A 25,094-nucleotide genomic window follows, 5' to 3' on the forward strand; every position below is an offset into this window, starting at 1 on the left:
AGAGAATTCCGTTTTAATGAATATTTTCAAAATTATATTTTTGGCAGATTTGTACATTTGATACGTCAAAACTATTAAAATTTTTCTGAAGGGTACTTTCAGGTTGGTGTTTGATTCATTTTTGAATTGTATTCAGGTTACGTATCAAGTAATAAATATTTCATGATTATTGTAGTAGTAGTAACACACATACAGATAACATAGGTACACTCTGAGATAGACGGGGAGAAAGTTAGAGAGTGTGTTTGTAAGAAGATAAAAGATTCACAAAAGTAACATATAAAATATAATATAACATTTCTTTCCTAAAAACTCATCAAACTTTTCAAAAATCATAGAAACTCATCAACAAATCACTTTTTGGTTTTACATTATTATCAAATGAAACCAAAACTTTGTACGAAATCACTAGTTTGTTTAATTTTACCAAACGGTTTCACTTGGCTTAAGATTCAAACAAGTTAGTTTAAATTATTATAAACAGGTTTTAGGTTTGAAAATTTGATGGCTTAGAAATATTTTAAATGCTTTCATTAAATACTGCTAGTAGAAAACATCTTGGCCTTTGAAAAAGTGCATCATTTATGAATAAATCTATTTATAAGCACATAAAAACATTATGTATCAGCCCCATATAAACTGCTTTAAAGTTCAAAATCTCCTACTTACGAACCATTTTTCTGTTATGGTTTTATTGTATATCGTGGCAAATGATGTTCTTAAGAAAATGATTTTAAAACATTTAAATATATGTGCCTGAAGTTCATAAAATAAAATACAAAACCTCTTTGGGCGATGTTTTTTTCTTACGTAAATCAAAACAGGCGGCTGTTCTTAAGCGGTAATTTAAACCGTATCGCCATTTACATAAGGAGTGTTATTGTTAGCGTCCTAATTCCAAAAGTTATACGGCTTGGTGCATCGTCTTAAACCAAACGAAACCGGTTGATAAATTTGATTAAATTAGTGGTTTAAAACAAAGGTTTTGTTTATTTTAATAAACTCATGGCCTTCTACTGTTCAAAATAAGTAGGAAATAAATTAATTAGTTTATAAAGAAAAATATTTACGTAGGTAAAAATGCAAAAAACACAAATTTTATTTTCTTTCGAGTATATGCAGATCAGTTTGGAAGTTTGCTACGAATCCTACATTAGTTGTGTTATTATTTCAAAACTAACTCACCTTTTTGGACCACATTTTCAGTTATCAATTTGTATTCTTCACCACCCGCGGTACAGCACAGCACAGTCTCTTGGCACCACTGATAAGTCAGAGCTGACAATAACATCAAAGATTGCGCCGAATCTTGGACTAAATCCTTTATTGACATCGATATCATTCACAAATAAAGTCGGACGTTACTAAACAATGAATATTGACTAGTACCCGCCATATAAAAGCACAATAACATTACCAAACACTAGATTATAAATTATTTTCTTACACTTCTGTTCAAACAAACACCAACAGTTTGGTTGATGGATACATAATGACCGTCTCGAGAGGAGCTTATATAATTATGTCAATGTTTGTAGGAAGGCAGATTGCCAGTGTCTGTGTTATTTTTATTGCATCTATTATTTATTCATCGGAGTACACTTAAGCAGTAAAGTGAAACAATTCAATATCATTATACTGTCAATAAAATGATCACATTGTAATAGAATTAAGATAATTGTTTTGTCTTATTAAATACTAGCGCAGACCTGTGAAAAATTACAGAAAATTATTATTCCAATGTATAAATTTCTAAATTCTATAATTCAAATAATTTGATTTTTTTAAATTCTGTCTAATATTTCTAATTTACTAAGAATTTTTCAAATTATTGGTAATTGGCAATTATTAGGTTTCCTGATATACTTTATTATTGCCAGTGAATTTGCCTTTCGTATTTGGAACACGTGTTCATGAAAATCCTTATATTATTGCATTACAAAGAAAATTCATTGTATTTTCATGATATATTATCAAGGCAAATCGATAAAACATTATTATATAGATGTTTTATTATTAAGGCCTGTTAATTTATTGAGAGGTTGAAAATCCATGGATATCTATTTAATCGCTTGTCCGAATTTCGCAAATAAATGTTCACAATTTTTAAAATGATACTTAAATTCAAAGCAAATCTGAGTTTCAGAATTCATTGAACTAGAGTTACAGATAGATACACAACCGAAGTGACTATTTTTGATAGGTGACACTTAAATTCACGTACATACGAAATTAGCACGAAAATTGATACATTTTTTTCAATTTGCAAATTTAAAATCAAGTTTTTAAACAAATCTTTAGAAAATAATTTTAAAATACTGTTTAAAAAACTATCTCCTAAAATAACTTATTATACACTAACAAACAACAATAACAGCCCAATAACAAAACAAATAACTGCCCCCTGCCTAATAATCAGTTGTGTAAAATTGAAAACACGTTTATTAGTAAGGCCAACAAAGTACAGATTCTTAAAAATACTTCCATGACAACATAATATTTGCTCTCACGTTAGTGATAATTTATGAGCTACAACAAATAATTTTATCAGTACCAATGCACACACAGAACAAATTATTGTAGCCATATTACAAAATTTTATCTGAAAAACCACAAAATATCACAATAATTTTCTGTGAAACTTTTTCCCTAAGACTTATTATTGGCAAACTGTTCAACAATATGTTTTTCATTGTTTCGACGCAAGACTGCTTATTTTGTGTTATTAGTTTTTAAAAAAACACCTGTGTAACTGTTCGTGTTCACTGTCAGTTATGGATTAGTTCTCTCTCTCGGAGTTCGTGTTCACAATGTCTACTGCTGTTCAGTATTCACTGTTAACTCGCGCAACTTGAACATTGGACGGTGAAATGGAGCGCTGAAAGTGTAACCAGTGGCATTAAGTTACCGCTGAAACACAAAACATTAGATGGGCTATCCAATAGACACCAGTCGGAACTTGTACAAATGTATAATTAGTTTTATTTCGGTACACATCTCACTAAAATGTATACGGTTACTGGCAAATCAGTTCCATTTTTTTAAAATTTAAACAAAAATATGTTTTTGTCTAAATGATTATCTTATGTCACCTATCTGAATTCTCCAAACAAAAACTTCTAATTTTGAAAATAACACTTATGTAGTGAAAATTCTAAGGAAATCCGAGTTCATTGAGCCAGAGACGGACATACAGCAGAAAATTGTTTTCTTTATTTATTCAAGTTCTCCATAAAACAGCTATGCACCAATACACTACGGAGAAGATTACAGCTTTAAGGTACATCTAAGTATAAAAGATCAATTTTATTATTTTGTGATATATACACTCGGCGTCACAAAAATCGCACCTATTGCAAAATCTTATGAGACAATAAAGCGATCCATGCCCGCATATGAAGCCACTAGTCTCTTGAAACCGTTAGAAAACCCATCGAACAGCAAAACAGCTTAAGTTTTATTGCCGAGCAAAATCACACTGTCATATCACTGATTGCAGTAGTGCCACCACTTGAGCGGCTTCTTCAGCAGTGGTGTCCATTTTAAGGATTTGTTTTCTAGCGCTAATTATTCACGTGTGTCCTTTTCAACGTTTGGATATTGAATGATCCATATTTGACATAAACTATAATATAATATTAAAAATAAGTGTTTTGTTAACTTTTTTTTTTGTTGTTGTAACGTAAAGATATAATGATATCCTCATTGGGATCACCCGTACAAGGAGCCCTACATGGATGGCCCAGAAAGATGACAAAAGTAGTGGCACCTGTAAAGAGTATCGTTTATAAAATGAACCTATTTTCTGATAAGAGGTCGTTCGATGTACTTTTAATTGATATCAATTTTGTTTGGGTTAGATGTATTGGCTTTTTATAAATATTTATATATTTAGTTCTTCTAAGATGTTGAAATCGAGCAATCCTGTTAAGAACAAGGACGGATACGGGAATGGATAGTACGACTATCCTCTCATACGTACGCATAAACCTCTTTTAATGTATTTTCATTTTGAATTTATCAAAACTCTTCCTTCAGCAGATAATCAATTTCTTTGGTTTGTTTGGGGCTGAGGTCTTATGGACATGAACCCCGCAGAAATCCTACGATACAAGCACACCAGTAAACTCTTTAGAATGATTCAAGTAATAAATTAGTGCTATATTTTCTATTCCCATGATCTATCTCGTGTATTATATTTCAATGAGGTTTTCATTGAGTTTGAAGAATAAAGACTAGTCCCATTGTTGAACTACACTCTACAGACTAAAGGTAGCGAGTAGCAACTCTCACACGTTCAAGCAGGTTCTGAGTTACTTACTGGAATAGATAATATTATTTATACAACTACGTGAATGCCACTTTCACACAGTACCGAGCAAACCTTTCCATTAAATTTTGTACTGAATATGATGAATTTATTATTTATAAGAAGAAGCTGTACCACCTTTATAGATTATGCACAGATTTAAAAAACTCACTTAATTCCTAGCATACTAAAAAAAAATACATTTAATCGAATTTACGATTATATAATATAAAATTTAATATGATTGATTTATTCATTACATATCTTTTTTATTTCTTCATATGAAGCGGTTACTTTGTGATGTGCCATTATAATTTAAAATTAAACAATAACTTTGTAAACATCACTTATAGGTAAATACTTAATGTCGACCGGGTTTCACTACAACCGTAGCTTCATCAGGACTGTATAATACTGACTATAATACAAAAATTGCCGTAGCGGACGGTATTTCACGTCCACATGGCGGGGTATTGGTAAAAGTTTTCAACTAGCAATAATCGCACCTCGGATAAACCTCATTGGTTATTATACAGTCCTGATGAAGCTACGGTTGTAATGAAACCCGGTCGACATTAAGTATTTACCTATAAGTGATGTTTACAAAGTTATTGTTTAATTTTAAAATATCTTTTTTACATATTTGACATACTCGTATGTACAAAATGAATAGTTACCGAAATAAAATTAGTATGTAGTGTGTAGCAAAAAATCCACAATGGCAAAGCCTCTATTTTTACAATCAAAAACAAAAATGCTGTAAGTAAATACTACTACACATGACTGTTGACAAGAAAAGTATTTCTATTTCGGTGTGTTTTAGCCAAGTTTTGATATTGTTAAATTTAATATTAGTGTTCTGACGCGAACAGCAGCAGTATTTTTTCTTCTAAATTGAATAACTTCACTTCTTCTTATTGTTACTGTTGATAGCATTGTTATATTTAATGGCTGAGACCCATTAAAATTTAAAAAAGTATACTTGGGGAACATTTCTTAAACACTTTTTGTAGCTTTAAATAGATTTCTTTATCTGAATTATATATTTTTATAAAATATATATTTTGTTCTTAAATTATGAATGTGGTTTTTTTATTTGCCGATGATGTTTAAAAATTAATAACATTCTTGAATTTGTGTGAATAAATACTGCTTGCAATGTAAATAAATAATAAATAAATGACCTTGGGTTGTAGAAAGATTGAAACACACTATCATACGCCCCTAGTACCCGCTAGTAGCCGTTGCATGTATTGGCCGCCAACGTTGGCCGGCCAACCCGATTAAAGTCGGTTTCCGTGCCCACTATGGCGGGTTGGCGCCAACGTTGACACAAAGCGTTAAATAGTAATATATTGCATCAGTTGACGGGATCCACCGTTTTTAGCAAATTGTTACTCCTTCAGGGCGCGCTATGAGGACTCTATTCCTTTATTAATTAAACAAAACTTTACGTTAAAACGACTCCAGACCCTCGAGTATCCTTGCACAGCAGTAACTGGTGACATGTATATGAATATGGATGATGAATTAGTATTTATACACCTGTGAAACACTAATGAAATTTCAGCAGAAAACAAACCATAACTTTGAACAAAATCACATATTTGGAATATTGTGGTACAAAAACTAAAGCATCAATATTATATAAATTTAAAGGAAACAATTATGATCAAAAGTAGCCTGTGTTGGAGCAGGGATGACGATCTAACCACCCGTAAGGGGTAGATATATCTTGTAACGGATGATCATGGCTGACTCTGAGCCATACGGCGCCTAACCACCCGTAAGGGGTAGATACATCTTTTAACGTATGATCATGGCCGGCTCTGAGCCATACGGCGCCTAACCACCCGTAAGTGGTAGATACATCTTTTAACGTATGATCATGGCCGGCTCTGAGCCATACGGCGCCTAACCACCCGTAAGTGGTAGATACATCTTTTAACGTATGATCATGGCCGGCTCTGAGCCATACGGCGCCTAACCACCCGTAAGTGGTAGATAGATCTTTTAACGTATGATCATGGCCGGCTCTGAGCCATGCGGCGCCTAACCACCCGTAAGGGGTAGGTACATCTTTTAACGTATGATCATGGCCGGCTCTGAGCCATACGGCGCCTAACCACCCGTAAGGGGTAGGTATATCTTGTAACGTATGATCATGGCCGGCTCTGAGCCATACGGCGCCTAACCACCCGTAAGGGGTAGGTATATCTTGTAACGTATGATCATGGCCGGCTCTGAGCCATACGGCGCCTAACCACCCGTAAGGGGTAGATACATCTTTTAACGTATGATCATGGCCGGCTCTGAGCCATACGGCGCCTAATCACCCGTAAGGGGTAGGTATATCTTGTAACGGATGATCATGGCTGGCTCTGAGCCATACGGCGCCTAACCACCCGTAAGGGGTAGGTATATCTTGTGACGGATGATCATGGCCGGCTTGAGCCATACGGCGCCTAACCACCCGTAAGGGGTAGATATATCTTGTAACGGATGATCATGGCTGACTCTGAGCCATACGGCGCCTAACCTGCCATAAGTGGTAGATACATCTTTTAACGTATGATCATGGCCGGCTCTGAGCCATACGGCGCCTAACCACCCGTAAGTGGTAGATACATCTTTTAACGTATGATCATGGCCGGCTCTGAGCCATACGGCGCCTAACCACCCGTAAGTGGTAGATACATCTTTTAACGTATGATCATGGCCGGCTCTGAGCCATACGGCGCCTAACCACCCGTAAGTGGTAGATACATCTTTTAACGTATGATCATGGCCGGCTCTGAGCCATACGGCGCCTAACCACCCGTAAGGGGTAGGTACATCTTTTAACGTATGATCATGGCCGGCTCTGAGCCATACGGCGCCTAACCACCCGTAATGGGTAGGTATATCTTTTAACGTATGATCATGGCCGGCTCTGAGCCATACGGCGCCTAACCACCCGTAAGGGGTAGGTATATCTTGTAACGTATGATCATGGCCGGCTCTGAGCCATACGGCGCCTAACCACCCGTAAGGGGTAGATACATCTTTTAACGTATGATCATGGCCGGCTCTGAGCCATACGGCGACTAATCACCCGTAAGGGGTAGGTATATCTTGTAACGGATGATCATGGCTGGCTCTGAGCCATACGGCGCCTAACCACCCGTAAGGGGTAGGTATATCTTGTAACGGATGATCATGGCCGGCTTGAGCCATACGGCGCCTAACCACCCGTAAGGGGTAGATATATCTTGTAACGGATGATCATGGCTGGCTCTGAGCCATACGGCGCCTAACCACCCGTAAGGGGTAGGTATATCTTGTGACGGATGATCATGGCCGGCTCTGAGCCATACGGCGCCTAACCACCCGTAAGGGGTAGGTATATCTTGTGACGGATGATCATGGCCGGCTCTGAGCCATACGGCGCCTAACCACCCGTAAGGGGTAGGTATATCTTGTGACGGATGATCATGGCCGGCTCTGAGCCATACGACGCCTAACCACCCGTAAGGGGTAGATATATCTTGTAACGGATGATCATGGCCAGCTCTGAGCCATACGGCGCCTAACCACCCGTAAGGGATAGGTATATCTTGTGACGGATGATTATGGCCGGCTCTGAGCCATACGGCGCCTGACACGAGTAGAATTTTGACGTCCCTTGTCAAAACCAGTAGACGTTCAAGTAGGTGATAACTGTAATCAATAATATTTCGATGATTTGTATTTATGTGTATCGCCGTTTGTGTGAAAATAATCTCAAGGGCGATGTGTTAAGACTGTTAGGTGTTAGGTGGTATTATGGCGCCTTGATTATTCGGCGCCCGGAGTGGACTGCTCCAATTGCGGCCGCATATGACCAGCCCTGCATATGAAATTATGAAATAAAGTGATAAACAGTGCAATATTTTGATATCCTTTTTTTTGTCGGTCCGAGTCGGTCAAGTTGATGCGCCGGAAGTTTCTATTTTTCAAATCGTTGTGTGGTTTTGTTCGTACCCACCATATTGCAAAACAATAAATAGTCCAAAAATATTTAATTTTTAAATTCACCTGTTTGAATTTTACTTTTGTTTTCGGTGATGAGTGAACGGAAATCTGGGAAGCGGAAATTAACTCCCTTCCCGACATCCGATCGAGCTGAAACTCGGCGTGTGTGTGCGATTGGTGGCAATTTCTGTAACTAGATGACAAGTATCAGTCTTATCCAGTTGTGATTTAGCTTGGTTGGTATAATTGTTTACTCCAGTTCCTTAGTCAATCTTTTTTTTTCTTTTAAGTTTTGTGACTTTTGAAAACAGATTCATTGTGGTAAAAACTTTTTTTTGTTAAGGGTTGATTTTTAACCCATCAAATCCTCCCATCGATATATTCAATAATTTTATTATTACACTTACAAAAAACAGCATACTTCCGCTGTATAATTATTATTTCGTGTGACAGCTGAAGGCATTATCAAACTGTGTGATAATGCCTTCAGAAGGCGAAACAGCTGTCACGCGTAGTAATAATTAAAATGGAGTTTTACAAATTAAATACAAAAAATCCTTCTATTATATTACAACACAATATTTACAGTGATTTTCCACTTGTTTACAGTAATTGTTTATTTTTTATAGTGATTCCCATAATAATGACAGCAATTAACCACTAGTAATTTGATGAAAATCTTCAGAAAAACTGCTCGAAGATGGTCTGGTTTTATAATCAATAATAATATCTAATATACATTAAAATAATATAAGGAATACCGTAAAAATTAAATAAAATCTCGAAGCGCTTCTGAAAATCTGATTTCACTTTTGAACAATATCGTTGTTTCTGCCGCACCGACCAACAAACTCTGGGCGTGTTAAAAATGTTAAAAGGATGTTAAAAGTGGCACCGAAACTAAAATTATTGCTTCCAAAGATTGGCAACGAAAACATTTATGAAAAAGAAAGTAAATTATTTAGCAGTCTTTTGTTGGTCTGCAAGGAGAAAAATTGTCTGCCAAGACTACTACATTGAATTTTTATTTCCCATCAAAAGGAATAAATAATCTAGCTTCCAAGAAACGGGGTCTTGCATAGGGCTTGCATATTTTTTAACAGTGACCAGCTGCTAAAACTGTACAAATCACAAGTACGTCTTGCACAGGGCTTGCATATTCTTCAATAGTGACCAGCTGCTAAAATTGTACAAATCTCAAGTACGTTCAACAATTTAATTTGGAAGCCAGCTCCCTATTTGGAGCCCTAAACTACTTAATTCTGCACAAAAGGGGCGGTTCATCTGATTGGCAATCAAATGTTAACAGACCGATTGCCATCTCTAATGCGCAGACTTAATGCAGGCATGATGAGATTCTTCTACAGGTATTTCAAGGGAGCCTGCTCAAAGGAGCTAAAATTATAAAAATTATAACTGAGCCATAGCTTAAATAAATAAAAATTAATAAGTGTTCTAGAATCGAATGAGATCCACTTCATCATTTTTCGGAGGTGCGCCTTCAGTTCTACGGGGATTTTCAAGGGTGACGTTATCCTCGGGATGGGTGTCCTGGTAACTGCCGGAGAACCCAGGGACTGATTCCGGACTTGCGACTGCTTCCTTGTAGCTCTCAATAATGATGTTTTTGAAAAGACTTTTCAATTCCTTCTGTTTTTGTTCGTATTCTTCATCTTCGGCCAACTGATTGCCGTCCAACCAGTGAAGGATCTCGTTGCACTTTTCCATTAAAATTGTTTTTGAGTTATCTGATACCTTGCGCATGATCTTTTCGTTCTCTATTTTGGACAGGACATTGAAGCAGCATGTCTCCAATCTGTTGGTTGCAGGGGTGGCATCATCCTGATTATCCGTATTATTGGAATATGACCGCGCTTCTTTGGTCATACGCTCGATGTCATAATTCGAAAAACCAACATTAATATTTGTCAAATTGATTATATTTTTAGTTCCTTTTTCTAAAGCGTAAACTTTGAGAATACCAAAGACATCAATACTAAAAGTCAATTCAATACTATTTTTATAAGGAATATTAGTAAAAGAAAGCTGCCCCAAAAGGTTATTATCGCTTGAATCGGCACTTTCTCCCTGGAAAACCTTGATGATTCGGAAGATGATTTTTTCACGCGGTGGATGCAATGTTTTGGTTTTTTTTTTCCAGGTGTAGTCAATAATGGGATTCAAGTTTAACACAATTGTTTTTTCTGTAGGAAATTTGGTATTACGCGGAATCACTTTGTGCATATTGCCCCCAGGGATCTCGATACCCAAAGAAAATTGAGTCACATCTAGTAACATGGGTTTCTGCAGCACCTCGGAATTGTTTCTTTGAAGAACTGCCGCATGAATAGCAGCTCCATAAGCTACAGCCTCATCGGGGTTGATGGACTTGTTCAGTTCTTTATTAAAGAAAAAGGTTCGAAGAATGTTTTGAATCTTAGGGATACGGGTAGAGCCTCCAACAAGGATAATTTCGTGTATCTGGGTTTCGTGTATATTGGAATCCTGGAATAAATTCTTCAAAGGAGTAATAATAGATCTAAATAGATCCTTGTTTAACTCTTCAAAGCAGTCTCTTGTGATTGAAGTGTAGAAATCAATACCTTCGAAAATAGAATCTATCTCGATATTCGCCTTATTGGAAGATGAAAGTGCTATCTTTGCTAATTCACAGGAAGTTCTCAAACGCATCAGCGCCCTCTTATCGGAAATGAGATTTCTGTTGTATTTTCGCTGAAACTCCTGAACGAAGTGGTTCACTAGTATGTTATCGAAATCTTGACCACCCAAGTGAACATCCCCAGCTGTAGACTTGACATTGCAGATGCCATCGTTTATGACGATTATAGATGCACTCAAAGATCCGCCACCTAAACTGAAAATAAGGACATTGCGCACTTCTGCTATCTTTTTGTCCACAGCGTACGCAATTGCGGCGGCGCTGGAATCATTAACAAGGTTCAACTTTTTGAATCCTGCAATAGCCCCTGCATCCATAGTAGCTTGTCTCTGGGCGGCGTTAAAGATTGTTGGAACACTGATTACTGCGTTGTCGACAGTCATTCCAAGGTAAGCTTCTGCAACATCTTTCATTTTTCTGAGGACCATGGAACTAATTTGTTCAGGGAAAAATGTTTTGTTCTCACCTTTGTGTTGAACTTTTATCTTAAATTTTGAGTCATCATTCACGACTTCAAAGGGCCAGTGATTCACATCGGTTTGGACGGTCAAATCTCCAAATTTGCGTCCGATAAGTCGTTTAATAGCTAAAATGCAGAAATTAAATAGGGATATAACATTATACAACGAATAGTTCTACAATTCTGTACGGTACAATTTTAAAAAAAAGCATGAAGTAAATAATGTTTATTTTCTCTGTTCAGTAAGAAGAGATTTTGAGAGATTTTTGATTGACCGAAATACTTTCTCCGATTGTAGAAATATAATAATGAGTTTTCGCGGCTTAGTTCAGTTGTCATACTTATTAAAGAAGAACTGTGTTATTCTGGGCTATTTGCTTAGTTGTTAATTCTCTTCGATTTCAAAACGTGGTTAATATTAATGACATTACAAGATTAAGAAATTTTCGTGAACTTTGAATAGTTTTATAACTTACCATAAATGGAATTATTGGGATTTTTTGAGAGTTGGGTCTTAGCAGCATCTCCAATCAGAACTCCTGCCTCTGTGAAGGCCACGTACGAGGGAGTGATACGGTCTCCTCGCTCGTTGCTAATTATCTCCATCTTTCCATGTCTGACGACGGCTACACAAGATCTGCTTGTCCCTAAATCAATACCGATGGCTGGTGCTTGTGGTATTGCCGTCCGTAGTCTTGTTTGTGATATTGGTGCCTGTTGCGGTGGTCGTTTCATTGGCCGCGGTGTCTTTTGACGCTGCATGTATTTTCCCCCCATTTCTGAATTAGATAATCAAAAAATCTTTCTAAAAAATGTAAATTAATGGACAGCATTAAAAACAGAAATTTTTGGTGTATCTGGTTGACAAGCATGCTTGATTTTATTTGAAAGAAAAAAGATCACGGTTAAAGAACACGGATAAAGAGCACTAGTTTATTTAAAATACTACTGCAACAGACCTCGTATAAGCCATTGAAAATAAAAGTTAATGTAATGAATCTTTTACCCAGTCGTACTTTATTGTTTATTTATTTAGGCTTTTTTTAGGGGCTTTAACAATGAACATTATACTGTCTTTACTATACATAACTAAATTGTCTCAGTAACAATCTTATGTATTTTTAAGTAATAAATTGAAGTTGTTCCTCGACTCGGTATAATTATTTCCCTTCATCAGTATTCTTGGCAGAGCGGAATACTTTATGATAGTTACGGCCGTTGTTCCCAATCCCACTGATCAACTGTTGGAAGGAAATTTTGGCTCAACATTCCTCAAATGCATAATCACGCTCTTCCCAATGAAACTCTCCTGTCTAGCTAGAGGAGCCAAACAGTTGGATTAACCTCTGGCTCAGTAAAAGGGTTAGTTATAAAAAGTGTCAACAGAGTGAAAAATAACAGCGAAATGTCGAACGTCATTTGGATTTGCCAATTTTATTACTATTTTTATTAAGTAATTAATATGGAAAGTGAAGATGAAGGTGTCAACGATAATATTTTTAATATATATAACGTTATGGATGATAATATCCAGTTACACAGGCGGCGAAGGCCAAAAATTGAATGACAACGATTTCTTTAACCCTTTTCGATTCTCAAAAATGCCGTTTCGAATGCCTGATGATGTTGTAAACTCCATAATATTCATTTTCCCATTCTGTGTGAAATTAAAAAAAAACATTTAAATTAAGTAGCACATTTCCGTACTAGATATTTGCAATACATTTTGATAAAAAATAGTTGTTTCGTATCAAATTTTTGTCCTCAAATCTAAATTTAAGTTTAGTATTCAAAATGACCGCGAAGCCGATCCCCTTATGAGAACAAATGGAAGATGTTATTTAAAAGTGCTACTTAAGTCTATTTGTGTATTTCTCAAGAGCATTTTAATTAATGTTGTAATTAAAGATCACTGGATTTTTATTCGAGATAATCTGACTTTTTGACATTTTGAGATAATTATTTAATTAAAGTCTGTTTTCATTGCACCAAATTAATAATCTCTTGATATTATCTTGAAGAATATTAACAATGATAAATATTTTGAATTCTAAAAATTTTGAGGTCATTTGCAATAATTAAGATAAGTACATCATGAAATATTTTTATAATACCATTTACGAGTAATTATGATAATAATAACATGATGTATCTAATACATCAAAAGAATACCATATCATTATGTAAAGAATGCATTAGATAAGCCTTTAATCATTCAGATGTTCAAGACGGTAATATGGATTGTTCGAATTTTTTACAGGCGTTTTATATTTAGCACTGAAACAGTAATAACATATCCTAATATATGATATAAAAATTGTTAAAACCGACATAAAAAACAATGGTGGGTTCTAAAGTAATATATTTCTGTCGGTACGAGTATTACGCCATGTTGGGTTACCTCCTCTCTCAAATCGCAATCTCAAATCACATCCAAGGTAGATACTAGTAAATTCTTTTTATTGTTTATAACACCGGATATTTTAAATAATGTTGATTTGGACTGACGCATTCTGTGGTCACGGTTTTGACCTACACCTTCTTACGTTGCATGCAACGTTTATTAGAGAGAGGGGGAAATTACAACGCGGCTATCGGCGGTTTGTTTTTGGGTTTAAAAGCTATACAAGATGATATTTTGCATACCTTCGTTCAAGTGATATTTTCTTTTTACAAAAAAGTTTTTTCCATATCGACAAAACGAGTTGGAGAATAATGAACTCTAGAACATCACAACGATGAGTTGATCAGCTAACATTTATATTAGCTTCACGAACAATTCAAAAAAAAAATTGCAGATTATTTATATAAAATATGAGATTTTGCATACCTTCGTTCAAGTGATATTTTATTTTCAAAAAAGATTTTTTTCCATATCGACAAAACGAGTTGGAGAATCTTGAACTCTAGAACATCACAACGATTTATTTTGTTAATAACATTTATTTTATTTTCACGAACAACACAACAAACATTGCAGATTATTTATATTAAATGAGTGAATATTTTCACGAGTAAGAAAAAATTATCAGTGAACGACGATTAATTTAATTTATCTTATCTAATACTCACTCAAGCAACTTGACAAACCTTAACATGTTAGCCCGTCGTCCGACGGGTCGTTAAGCAATCGACATAAACCGAATGGTGAGACCCTGTGCAAAAAATTAAGTTGGTTAAAAAAAGGTAACGGTTTGTAGCGCAGTTCTGTGTGGAACTTTTCTGCGCAGGGTGGATTATAAATTATGGTGGTTATAAACGGCATTTTTATTGCGTAATTTAAAATGTTTGCCATTCCTTAGTCACAGTGAATGTAACATTATTTGTAGTACATGATTAGTATTTCTTTAGAAAATGTATAGATTATAATTAGTCCAGATATGGTTATGCATTGCTTACGTAGCGTACCAGTGTGTTTTTACCTTTACGATCGTATTAAGATGGAGATCGCGGACTTAGTTAACAATCTGGCTGATTTGACAAATATCGATCGGTCGCGCAACGGAAATGTAAAAAAGCGGTAATACCCATTTGCAGTTCTATGATAGGGTATTTTAAATTGAAATATCGATTTACCAAAGCAAATACGGAACGAATCGAATTGGCCAAATTTAATTTCAATTCAAAACAGACCCTGGTCTGTTTTGTATTAGTTTACCTGTCAATGACATCGTAAATAATGTAATCTGAAGAAACGTGAAGTTAGCGACTAAAAGCGAAACGCGAAAATGACCGTATTTTTGAGGATTGTAACAAAGTGGTCTAAAAATTTTTTTCACGAAAAATATTATCCATAAAGGATTTAATCCGAGCAGCTATATAACCATACCAACGCTGCACTGGCGTATTAGGGAATCTTTATTAGTAAGACTAAGTAAAACTCTCTTCGAGATATTTATAAAAAATTCCAAAGTAATGTTTTGAAATATTTTCTTATCATGTTTTGTTTGGTCTTGTTTGTTTTTTCTCATTTTCCTTTTCCTTTTATTGTAATCATAAATAATTTATTTTTACTTATGTATGACTGAATAAAACTGCTTTTCAAGGCATTCTGCACTGCACTGTACACATCTGAGCTGTGGACACAATACCCAGCAGGCAGCAGCGCAATGGGGCAAGCTGAGGGTGTGCTACAATAATGCATACAGGTAGCTCATGCAACTACCGAGGTTCTGCAGTGCCTCCACAATGTTTACTGAAGGGAGGGTGCACTCATTCCCCGCCTTACTTCGCCACCGACTAGCCAGCTTCTGGGGTAGGACTCGGAAGTCAACCAACATCATCGTTGTGGCTGCATCCGAGTGGCTCAGTTCCCCACTCAATGAGCGATGGATGCAGATGATGCGGCGACCTCCCTGATGGACGGTTTAATTAAACTTAATCTAATTGTTTTTTATTGTATTTATATGACTATTTTATTTTTGATTTATATTTTAATTTTATATTTAGGTACCTGCCTAATATTTTTATTTTTTTTATTCTGTTTGTTTTATCTTATTTCCATTTTTATAATTTTTTTTTATTGTATTTTATTGTTTCCCTGTTTTATTTCATGTAATATGGCAGACTGGGATTGCGCTATCCTCCCAGTCGTGCTGGATTAAAACTTAAATAAATAAATAAATAAAATAAAATAATGCTGTGCCACATAAATGAAATGATTGGGCATGCAGATAGCAATGTAACGAATCATTATTATAAATAAAAATTAAATGCATCCAGATAACAATATATCAAAAAATTCCATATGAATGTAAATGTAAGATTTTTAGAGGGCGTGTCTTTTTTACTTTACGTAAGTATATTATTAGTGTAATTTCACTTTATCATTATTTTACTCTTACATACACTAAATCACCATATCATTGTCTTACTCATACACACACTAAATAACTATTTCATTTTCTTACTCATACATACACTAATTCACTACATCATTGTCTTACTCATACATATACCAAATCACTATATCATTGTCTTACTCATATATATACCAATTCACTATCTCATTGTCGTACTCATACACACACTATATCACTATCTCATTGTCTTACTCATACACACACTAAATCACTATATCATTGTCTTACTCATACATATACTAAATCACTATCTCATTGTCTTACTCATACACATACTAAATCACAATATCATTGTCTTACTCATACATATGCCAAATCACTATCTCATTGTATTACTCATACACACACTAAATCACTATATCATTGTCTTACTCATATATATACCAAATCACTATCTCATTGTCGTACTCATACACACACTATATCACTATCTCATTGTCTTACTCATACACACACTAAATCACTATATCATTGTCTTACTCATACATATACTAAATCACTATCTCATTGTCTTACTCATACACACACTAAATCACAATATCATTGTCTTACTCATACATATGCCAAATCACTATCTCATTGTATTACTCATACACACACTAAATCACTATATCATTGTCTTACTCATACGTATACTAAATCACTATCTCATTGTCTTACTCATACACACACTAAATCACAATATCATTGTCTTACTCATACATATACTAAATCACTATCTCATTGTCTTACTCGTACACACACTAAATCACTATATCATTGTCTTACTCATACATATACTAAATCACTATCTCATTGTCTTACTCATACACACACTAAATCACAATATCATTGTCTTACTTATACATATACCAAATCACTATCTCATTGTCTTACTCATACACACACTAAATCACTATATCATTGTCTTACTCATACATATACTAAATCACTATCTCATTGTCTTACTCATACACACACTAAATCGCTATATCATTGTCTTACTCATACATATTCTAAATCACTATCTCATTGTCTTACTCATACACACACTAAATCACTATATCATTGTCTTACTCATACATATACTAAATCACTATCTCATTGTCTTACTCATACACACACTAAATCACTATATCATTGTCTTACTCATACATATACTAAATCACTATCTCATTGTCTTACTCATACACACACTAAATCACAATATCATTGTCTTACTCATACGTATTCCAAATCACTATCTCATTGTCTTACTCATACACACACTAAATCACTCTATCATTGTCTTACTCATGCATACACTAAAACTAAATCATTATCTAAGCCCAAAGACTGTATCTATAATTTAAATTGTTCTTACTTTATCTGTTATTTCAAACAAGAGCGCGTGTTGCTTTTACGTCCAACAGATGGAAATGTTATTTTTTGCAATAAAATCGTGTTTTTACAATTCACATGAGGCATCTAAATAATATAGGTATATAAAAACACAGGCGTCTTTGGATACAATGTTGTCTCAAAATGTCAAAGCAATCCTTGAAGAACTTTCCGAGATTTTAGATTTGAACAAATGAACATTAACATTAACATTAATATAAAAAAAAAAAATTTATTGTACTATTTTAAATCATTATTATAACCCGGAGAGCAGATGATGCGAAAGTGAATGGTGGAAGAAGTCGTAGATGCGCGATAAAGACATGACACGATCAAGTAAGTTAATAAATGTAGTAAATTATTGTTTATTTTCTCTCCACCAAAGCGCATTAAATAATTATTACAATAAAGAAATCATTATTAAATTCTATTAAAGTGGTGATTCTTTTTAGAGGTGAGCACATAATTTACCATAATATTTTTTGAACAGCGTTAAATTGAAAGAACATGAAAAGTTTTTTTAAATATATATTTCATGTAAATGTATAAAAATAAATTCTACCTACGTAGATGTACATGAAAATATTATCATTAAGTTAAATTGAGTAAGCAGAACATTAATTTACCTAAGTATACATAAAACGTATCTAAGTATAAATGAATTAATAAATGAATTCTGAAAGTATTGAGTGAATTTGAAAAAGTGTATTAGTCCGTGTGTCTATAAAAGTTATTGTATTGGTTTATAGAAACATATATTTATTTTGATAAGTATCGAACCAAAGGGTTTCATGGTTTCACGTAATTTTCAGCCGCATATTAAAATTTTAGTCTCATGTTATGAATTCTATGATTTTAAACAGAGAAATTTTACTACTATATTGAATTTTCAAAGTTAAAGTTATCCTCGGGATGGGTGTCCTGATGACTGCCGGAGAAACCAGGGACCGATTCTGCACTAACCACCACTTCCTTATAGCTCTCAATGATGATGTTGTTGAAAAGACTTTTCAATTCCTTCTGTTTTTGTTCGTATTCTTCATCTTCGGCCAACTGATTGCCGTCCAACCAGTGAAGGATCTCCTCGCACTTGTTCTTTAAAAAAACTTTTGAATTATCTGTTACTTTGCGCATGATCTTGTCATTCTCTAATTTGGACAAAACATTGAAGCAGCATGTCTTCAATCTGATACTGGCAGTGTTAGATTCAACCTGTTTTTCTATTTCATTGGAGCACGACCGCGCTTCTTTGATCATACGCTCGAAGTCGTCCTGCGAAAAACCAGGATTGTTTTTTGTCATATTGAAGATCTTATTGGTTCCCTTTTCTAAAGCGGAAACGTTTAGGATACCAAGCACATCAATTGTAAAACACAACTCGATATCATTTCCAGGAGGAATATTACTTAAACAAAGTGTCCCTAAAAGATTATTATCGTTCGTCAGGGCATTCTCACCCTCGAATACTTTGATGAGGTAGGTGGGTCTTCCATGTAGTGTCGGTTTTTCTTTCTTTCTGTGGTAGTAATCCCTTAAAAATGGGTTGAGGATGCTTTTCGTATTACAGCCTACAATGGGATTAAAGGTTAACACTAACGTTTGATTTGTAGGAAATTTGGTATTACGCGGAATCACTTTGTGCATATTGCTCCCAGGGATCTCGATACCCAAAGACAATTGAGTCACATCTAGTAACATGAGTTTCTGCAGCTCCTCGGAATTGTTTCTTTGAAGGACTGCCGCATAAATAGCAGCTCCATAAGCTACAGCCTCATCGGGGTTAATGGACTTGTTCAGTTCTTTATTAAAGAAAAAGGTTCGAATAATGTTTTGAATCTTAGGGATACGGGTAGAGCCTCCAACAAGAATGATTTCGTGTATCTGGGTTTTCTGTATATTGGAATCCTGGAATAATTTCTTCAAAGGCTCAATAATAGATCTAAACAGATCCTTGTTTAACTCTTCAAAGCAGTCTCTGGTGATTGAAGTGTAGAAATCAATACCTTCGAAAATAGAATCTATCTCGATATTCGCCTGATTAGAAGATGAAAGTGTTATCTTTGCCAATTCACAGGAAGCTCTCAAACGCATCAGCGCCCTCTTATCGGAAATGAGATTTCTGTTGTATTTTCTCTTAAACTCTTGAACGAAGTGATTCACTAGTATGTTGTCGAAATCTTGACCACCCAAGTGAACATATCCAGCTGTAGACATAACATCGCAGATGCCATCGTTTATGGCGATTATAGATGCACTCAAAGATCCGCCACCTAAACTGAAAATGAGGACATTCCGCATATCTGTTATCCTTTTGTCCACCGCGTACGCAATGGCAGCCACACTGGATTCATTAACAAGCCTCAACTTAGTAAATCCTGCAATAGCCCCTGCGTCCAAGGTGGCTTGTCTCTGTGCAGTGTTAAAGCTAGCTGGAACACCAACTACTGCATTGTCGACAGTCTTTCCAAGATAGGCTTCAGCAACCTTTTTCATTTTTCTGAGGACTATGGAACTAATTTGTTCAGGAAAAAATGTCTTATTCTTGCCTTTGTGTTGAACTTTTATCTGAAGTTTTGTCTTATCTTTCAAGACTTCAAAGGGCCAGTGATTTACATCGGCTTGGCTGATTGAATCTTCAGAAATGAGTCCGACGAGTCGTTTAGCACCTGTAATGCAGGAATTGTATAGATTTAAAACATTAAAATATTACATAGAATACTTTAACAGTTGTGTACTTTATAATGAAATAATCCATAACTTAAAACTGAATCAATTTCTGTATAGAATAACTGTTTTTTTAATAGACATTGTGAAATGTAAGCATGTGAAATTGAAAAAAATATATGACGAAGAATAAATTAACAACAAAGTAAATAACAACTATGAAGGGCGTGGTCTTAAGTGAGTCTTTATGCCTATGGTATTTCTCCAGTGGAGTGGAATGGGAGTACTCTGACACATACTGATGCCTTTTCACTCAGTCCTATTGGAAAAGTGTACGAGGAAAAAAGATAGTAATGAGTATTCAGCCTACGGTATTACGTGTAATTTACTATGAAGTTTATGTTCGATAGCATTATCTGTTGAATACGTTTAGCTCGCTACAGGCTGTTTCAAAAATGTACTTAATTTTTTTTTAAATAATATATTTTATTTATTAAAATACCTGCGAGAAAAACTAGTCCAGTGTTCACAAATTATATAATACCGTACATTTACAATTCATTATTTTTGAATAGATGTATTTACTTTAAATTACTCCAAAAGTGGTTCCTATTACCTACTTCATTATATTAGATTATGTAAGCTACCTTACTCCAAGAATATATTTTAGTAACCTCTAGCACCTCTAGTAATCTTAGCTCTTCTGGTTACTGCCCTCAATATCCCACAACATCCCTGCTCAGTGCTCAGCACGCCTCAGGTCCCCGTCCCCACTGCCCCCAGTCCGCAGATACTCAAAGTAGGTATAAAATACTTTAAGTATTTTGTACCCGGTATTTTGACTAGGTATTTTTATATACTACGAAAAGTAATCACAGAACCCACCTCTAGTAGCCAGGAAAACACTTTCTTCGATTTTTCTTCACATCAATTTATTTTAATAAAATATAAACACAAAGGGTATTAACTATCAGCCGCAGCTGAAGTGTACTTGTGATCTCGAAACGTAGTCTGTGTGTACTTCTACACCTATTAGCTCTACTATACTGCTCTGTAATCTTCCAAGACCACATACTCAGATTAAGGATCCAAGTTCCCTATTTCACTACCTCCCACTTCTCTCCTACTACTCTCACAGACTGCTTTCGCAGACTACTGTCTCAGACTACTCTCACATTACTACTCTAATACTGGGGGTATCTGCTCTTTTAAAGTAAAACTTACGAAGAATGATATAAACATTAAGAAATTTGACCTTCGTAGGACCATTTTCTCCAACGCTTTGCCTGGCGCGTAAAACTATATAAAATTAACATTCTAAAACGTCTATTTTTTTACCATGTTTGAGGATATTTGGTCACGATTGCATGAATGAGAAAGCTTTGTTTAATGATTTGTGAAATTTAAGCATGGTTAGTGGATTTAATTTAGATTAAATTTGATAATATTATTATTAAGTTCTGCAAGTGTTTTAGTTTTTTATTATTGTGACAGCTGTTTCGGCTTACAAGGCCATTTTCAAACTGTGGTTAGTCCACATTGAGACGACGTTTTTATACTATTTCAAATGTAAATTTTGAAGGTGCATACATTGATTTATTACTGGTTACACCGATGACATGATCTATTGTTGGTTAAACCAATCTATGTTTTCCCCTCAGTAAATGGTAATGGGTTCTTAATTATTTACTAATGACTTTATTGCTATGAATTATTTGGGTGCATTATACTGCTTGGGTTTTGTGAAAATACTGAGAAGTGGTGAGTAAATTATTTTCCGTACTTTATTAATTAGTGTTAAATTTGGGTCATTCGTTCGTTTATTGATTTCTAATTGTTCAAGTAAATTTAATCTAATGCCCTTTTTTTCTATATGCAATGGTTTAGGACCCTTGTTGTTAAGTGGGGTATGATTATTCACCAAGAGATGTTCTGCGAATTTTGAGGATGTGTTTTTATTATTATAACATCGTATATGTTCGTTGAATCTAGTTGAGAATGCCTTCCCCGTTTGTCCGTAGACGACATCCTTTGATACGTAGACGACATCCTTATATGTTGGAATGGTACCAACCGACAGTTAGATATCTTTACTAATTGGGCCAACACCGTTGGACAAACGGGGAGGGCATTCTCAACTAGATTCAACGAACATATACGATGTTATAATAATAAAAACACATCCTCAAAATTCGCAGAACATCTCTTGGTGAATAATCATACCCCACTTAACAACAAGGGTCCTAAACCATTGCATATAGAAAAAAAGGGCATTAGATTAAATTTACTTGAACAATTAGAAATCAATAAACGAACGAATGACCCAAATTTAACACTAATTAATAAAGTACGGAAAATAATTTACTCACCACTTCTCAGTATTTTCACAAAACCCAAGCAGTATAATGCACCCAAATAATTCATAGCAATAAAGTCATTAGTAAATAATTAAGAACCCATTACCATTTACTGAGGGGAAAACATAGATTGGTTTAACCAACAATAGATCATGTCATCGGTGTAACCAGTAATAAATCAATGTATGCACCTTCAAAATTTACATTTGAAATAGTATAAAAACGTCGTCTCAATGTGGACTAACCACAGTTTGAAAATGGCCTTGTAAGCCGAAACAGCTGTCACAATAATAAAAAAACTAAAACACTTGCAGAACTTAATAATAATATTATCAAATTTAATCTAAATTAAATTTATAAAAAAATTAAATGGAGTTCTACGAATTAAACACAAAAACAATAAATAAATGGTTAGTGGAGTCTAATGTGAGTGTATTGTATGTTTCACGAGTAGGTTGAATGATTATGTCGGCAAGAGCATTTTCATCGTTTTATGTCTTATATAAAATTTTTAATGCTAGATTTTTGCCGATTTTACAAAAATATTCATTCATGTGCTTGGTCACAGATTCTGGATGGTCTTTTAGGAAGGTGTGTTGGCCACTTATGTTTAATTTATTGATTGGTGGCAGTGGGTGATCAATGTATTGTGGAGCTCTTCTAGTTTTTTATACAAAAAAAATTCTATGATCTATGGTTTCAGTTTTATTTTTTTAGTGATTCAGCGGTGGAAGTATCAATATGTTGCAAGAGGGTTTCAGAGAAGGTATTAAAAGCAACGTCTACATCTATTGAATTTATAGTCCAATTCAATTTTAGAAGTTAACGAAATGAACCATTTTATTTGTTATATTATTATATGATGTTCTGGTGATCATCTGTCTTTTATGCATAATACCAAATATATTGAGAAGTGGTCTGTAATGGTTGATTGATATACAGTTCCTTTGGTATAATTTTTGTTATTAGAAATATGTGGTCAATATATATGAATTAGTCGTATCTATTACTCTGTCAGGAGAATTAATGTGGGAAACTTGCCCATGTTGAGTCATGAGATTTTTATAATCGAGTGTTTGTGAAGACATAGGCTTAAGTACGAGTAGTCGTAAATCAATGTTAATGTCACCAATTACCAATTTATCTTCGTTAATAATTACAATTAGTTCTTCTATAGGTTTAAAGTTTAATAATGCCATGTCTGATGAATCAAAGAAGGAGGAAAAGTTTTGTTGTTTAGGTGACCGGTATAGAAAAATAATGGCGGTTAGGTAGGTTTTATTTTAAGGCAGTGGCATTATCAATGTATAGTTCAGAGATAATCAGGTCTAGCTCGGATTTTCCATAGAAAATTACTCCATTTGACTGTGTCTTGTTATATAGTTTATTGAAAACTGTAAATCCTGCAATGTTTTTGTGAGTGTAATTTGATTTGATCCAACGTTCATTATTTTACTGAATGTTGGATCGAATAGGTTAGACCGGCAAGTGTTACAAGTAGGTTGTCATAGTTTTTATCAATTCTGCGAATATTTGTTGAAAATATTTTCAATCTTGTGTAGGGCTTTAGTATATCTAATAGTTTGTTTCTGTTAGAGAAAATATTCAAGGTATGAATAGCACGGTTGATTGGCGAATTTGCTGCTGTATTTGTGTTGTAATTAGGTGTGTAGAATAGCGCTATATGTCGTGTACGTCTCAAAGGTGTGTTACAACTAATTAATAATAATAAATATCTTTATTGTGACAAATTTTCAAACCCTAACTATAGAAATACATGTAAGACTGTTTTGTGTACATTGGTTTATAAATTAGAAGAGTATATAATTTTATCAATGGAAATTAAGATATAAACAGTAGGTAAAATAAATGTAAATAATAGAAATGTTAATGAAGTTATATGTTAAGGTTTATCATAGCCCGCCTCACTAGGCTTAGCCTGTGTTGAGGCAGCTATCTACCAAGTTTATTTATAGTACTATAACGTACCTACAATTATATAAAAATATGAACACTCAATAGTTAGGTAGCATCAATATCAATACATCATATACCAAGTTCGTTTCTAGTCCTAATAATATACCTACAATTATATGAAAATACATACAATAATTAGGTTGCATCAATGACTGCGAATTTGGATGAGTGCACCGGTAAAGGCCCTATCATTACTTTTAATCCAAATTTTTACGCTATCTTTGAAATTTTTTTCATGAATGACATGTTTTAATTTTATCAGGAAGAATGTTATAAAGTCTAGTCGCAAGATATCTGATCGTGATATCTGATCGTAGAATCATTTCCGATTTAACCTGTTTGTATAAAATCATTAATGCAATGTTTGATACCCCTAATTTATTATATGTAATCTCTTTTCATACTCCAAGCAGGTCAGTTACAAGACAGTACC

At 34.5% G+C, this 25,094-nt stretch overlaps 2 protein-coding genes and 1 non-coding gene across 15 annotated transcripts in view; all 3 read right to left on the reverse strand.

Annotated features, from left to right (window-relative positions):
- LOC149423374 (angiotensin-converting enzyme-like) overlaps positions 1–2,853 on the reverse strand; it is a 46,061-nt gene extending 43,208 nt beyond the window's left edge. Inside the window, exons 1-2 of one of the 3 annotated variants that reach the window (XM_089632685.1) lie at positions 2,745–2,853; positions 1,186–1,601 (exon numbers count right to left, since the gene is read on the reverse strand). In XM_089632685.1, the coding sequence (XP_089488811.1) occupies positions 1,186–1,200 (15 nt within the window). In that variant the 5' untranslated portion in view covers positions 1,201–1,601; positions 2,745–2,853. Of the gene's footprint in view, positions 1–1,185; positions 1,680–2,744 lie in introns of those variants that run through there. The other 2 variants (XM_089632687.1, XM_089632686.1) reach the window with 2 other exon arrangements.
- A 1,864-nt stretch (positions 2,854–4,717) lies between these two features.
- On the reverse strand, positions 4,718–4,858 carry LOC149423375 (U4 spliceosomal RNA). The gene has a single exon (XR_016302338.1). It is a non-coding gene; the product is annotated as a U4 spliceosomal RNA (small nuclear RNA).
- A 3,848-nt stretch (positions 4,859–8,706) lies between these two features.
- Positions 8,707–25,094, reverse strand: part of LOC149423376 (heat shock 70 kDa protein cognate 4-like) — a 31,382-nt gene continuing 14,994 nt past the window's right edge. For 9 of the 11 annotated variants that reach the window (XM_089632700.1, XM_089632699.1, XM_089632696.1 and 6 more), the window contains one exon: positions 18,321–20,329. In XM_089632700.1, the coding sequence (XP_089488826.1) occupies positions 18,540–20,329 (1,790 nt within the window). In that variant the 3' untranslated portion in view covers positions 18,321–18,539. Of the gene's footprint in view, positions 11,569–11,918; positions 12,222–14,272; positions 14,479–18,320; positions 20,330–25,094 lie in introns of those variants that run through there. The other 2 variants (XM_089632691.1, XM_089632690.1) reach the window with 2 other exon arrangements.

The sequence above is a fragment of the Hesperophylax consimilis genome, chromosome 6 (genome assembly GCF_061612785.1).
Source record: "Hesperophylax consimilis isolate HC1 chromosome 6, BYU_Hcon_1.0, whole genome shotgun sequence".
In the NCBI taxonomy this organism is placed as follows: domain Eukaryota; kingdom Metazoa; phylum Arthropoda; class Insecta; order Trichoptera; family Limnephilidae; genus Hesperophylax; species Hesperophylax consimilis.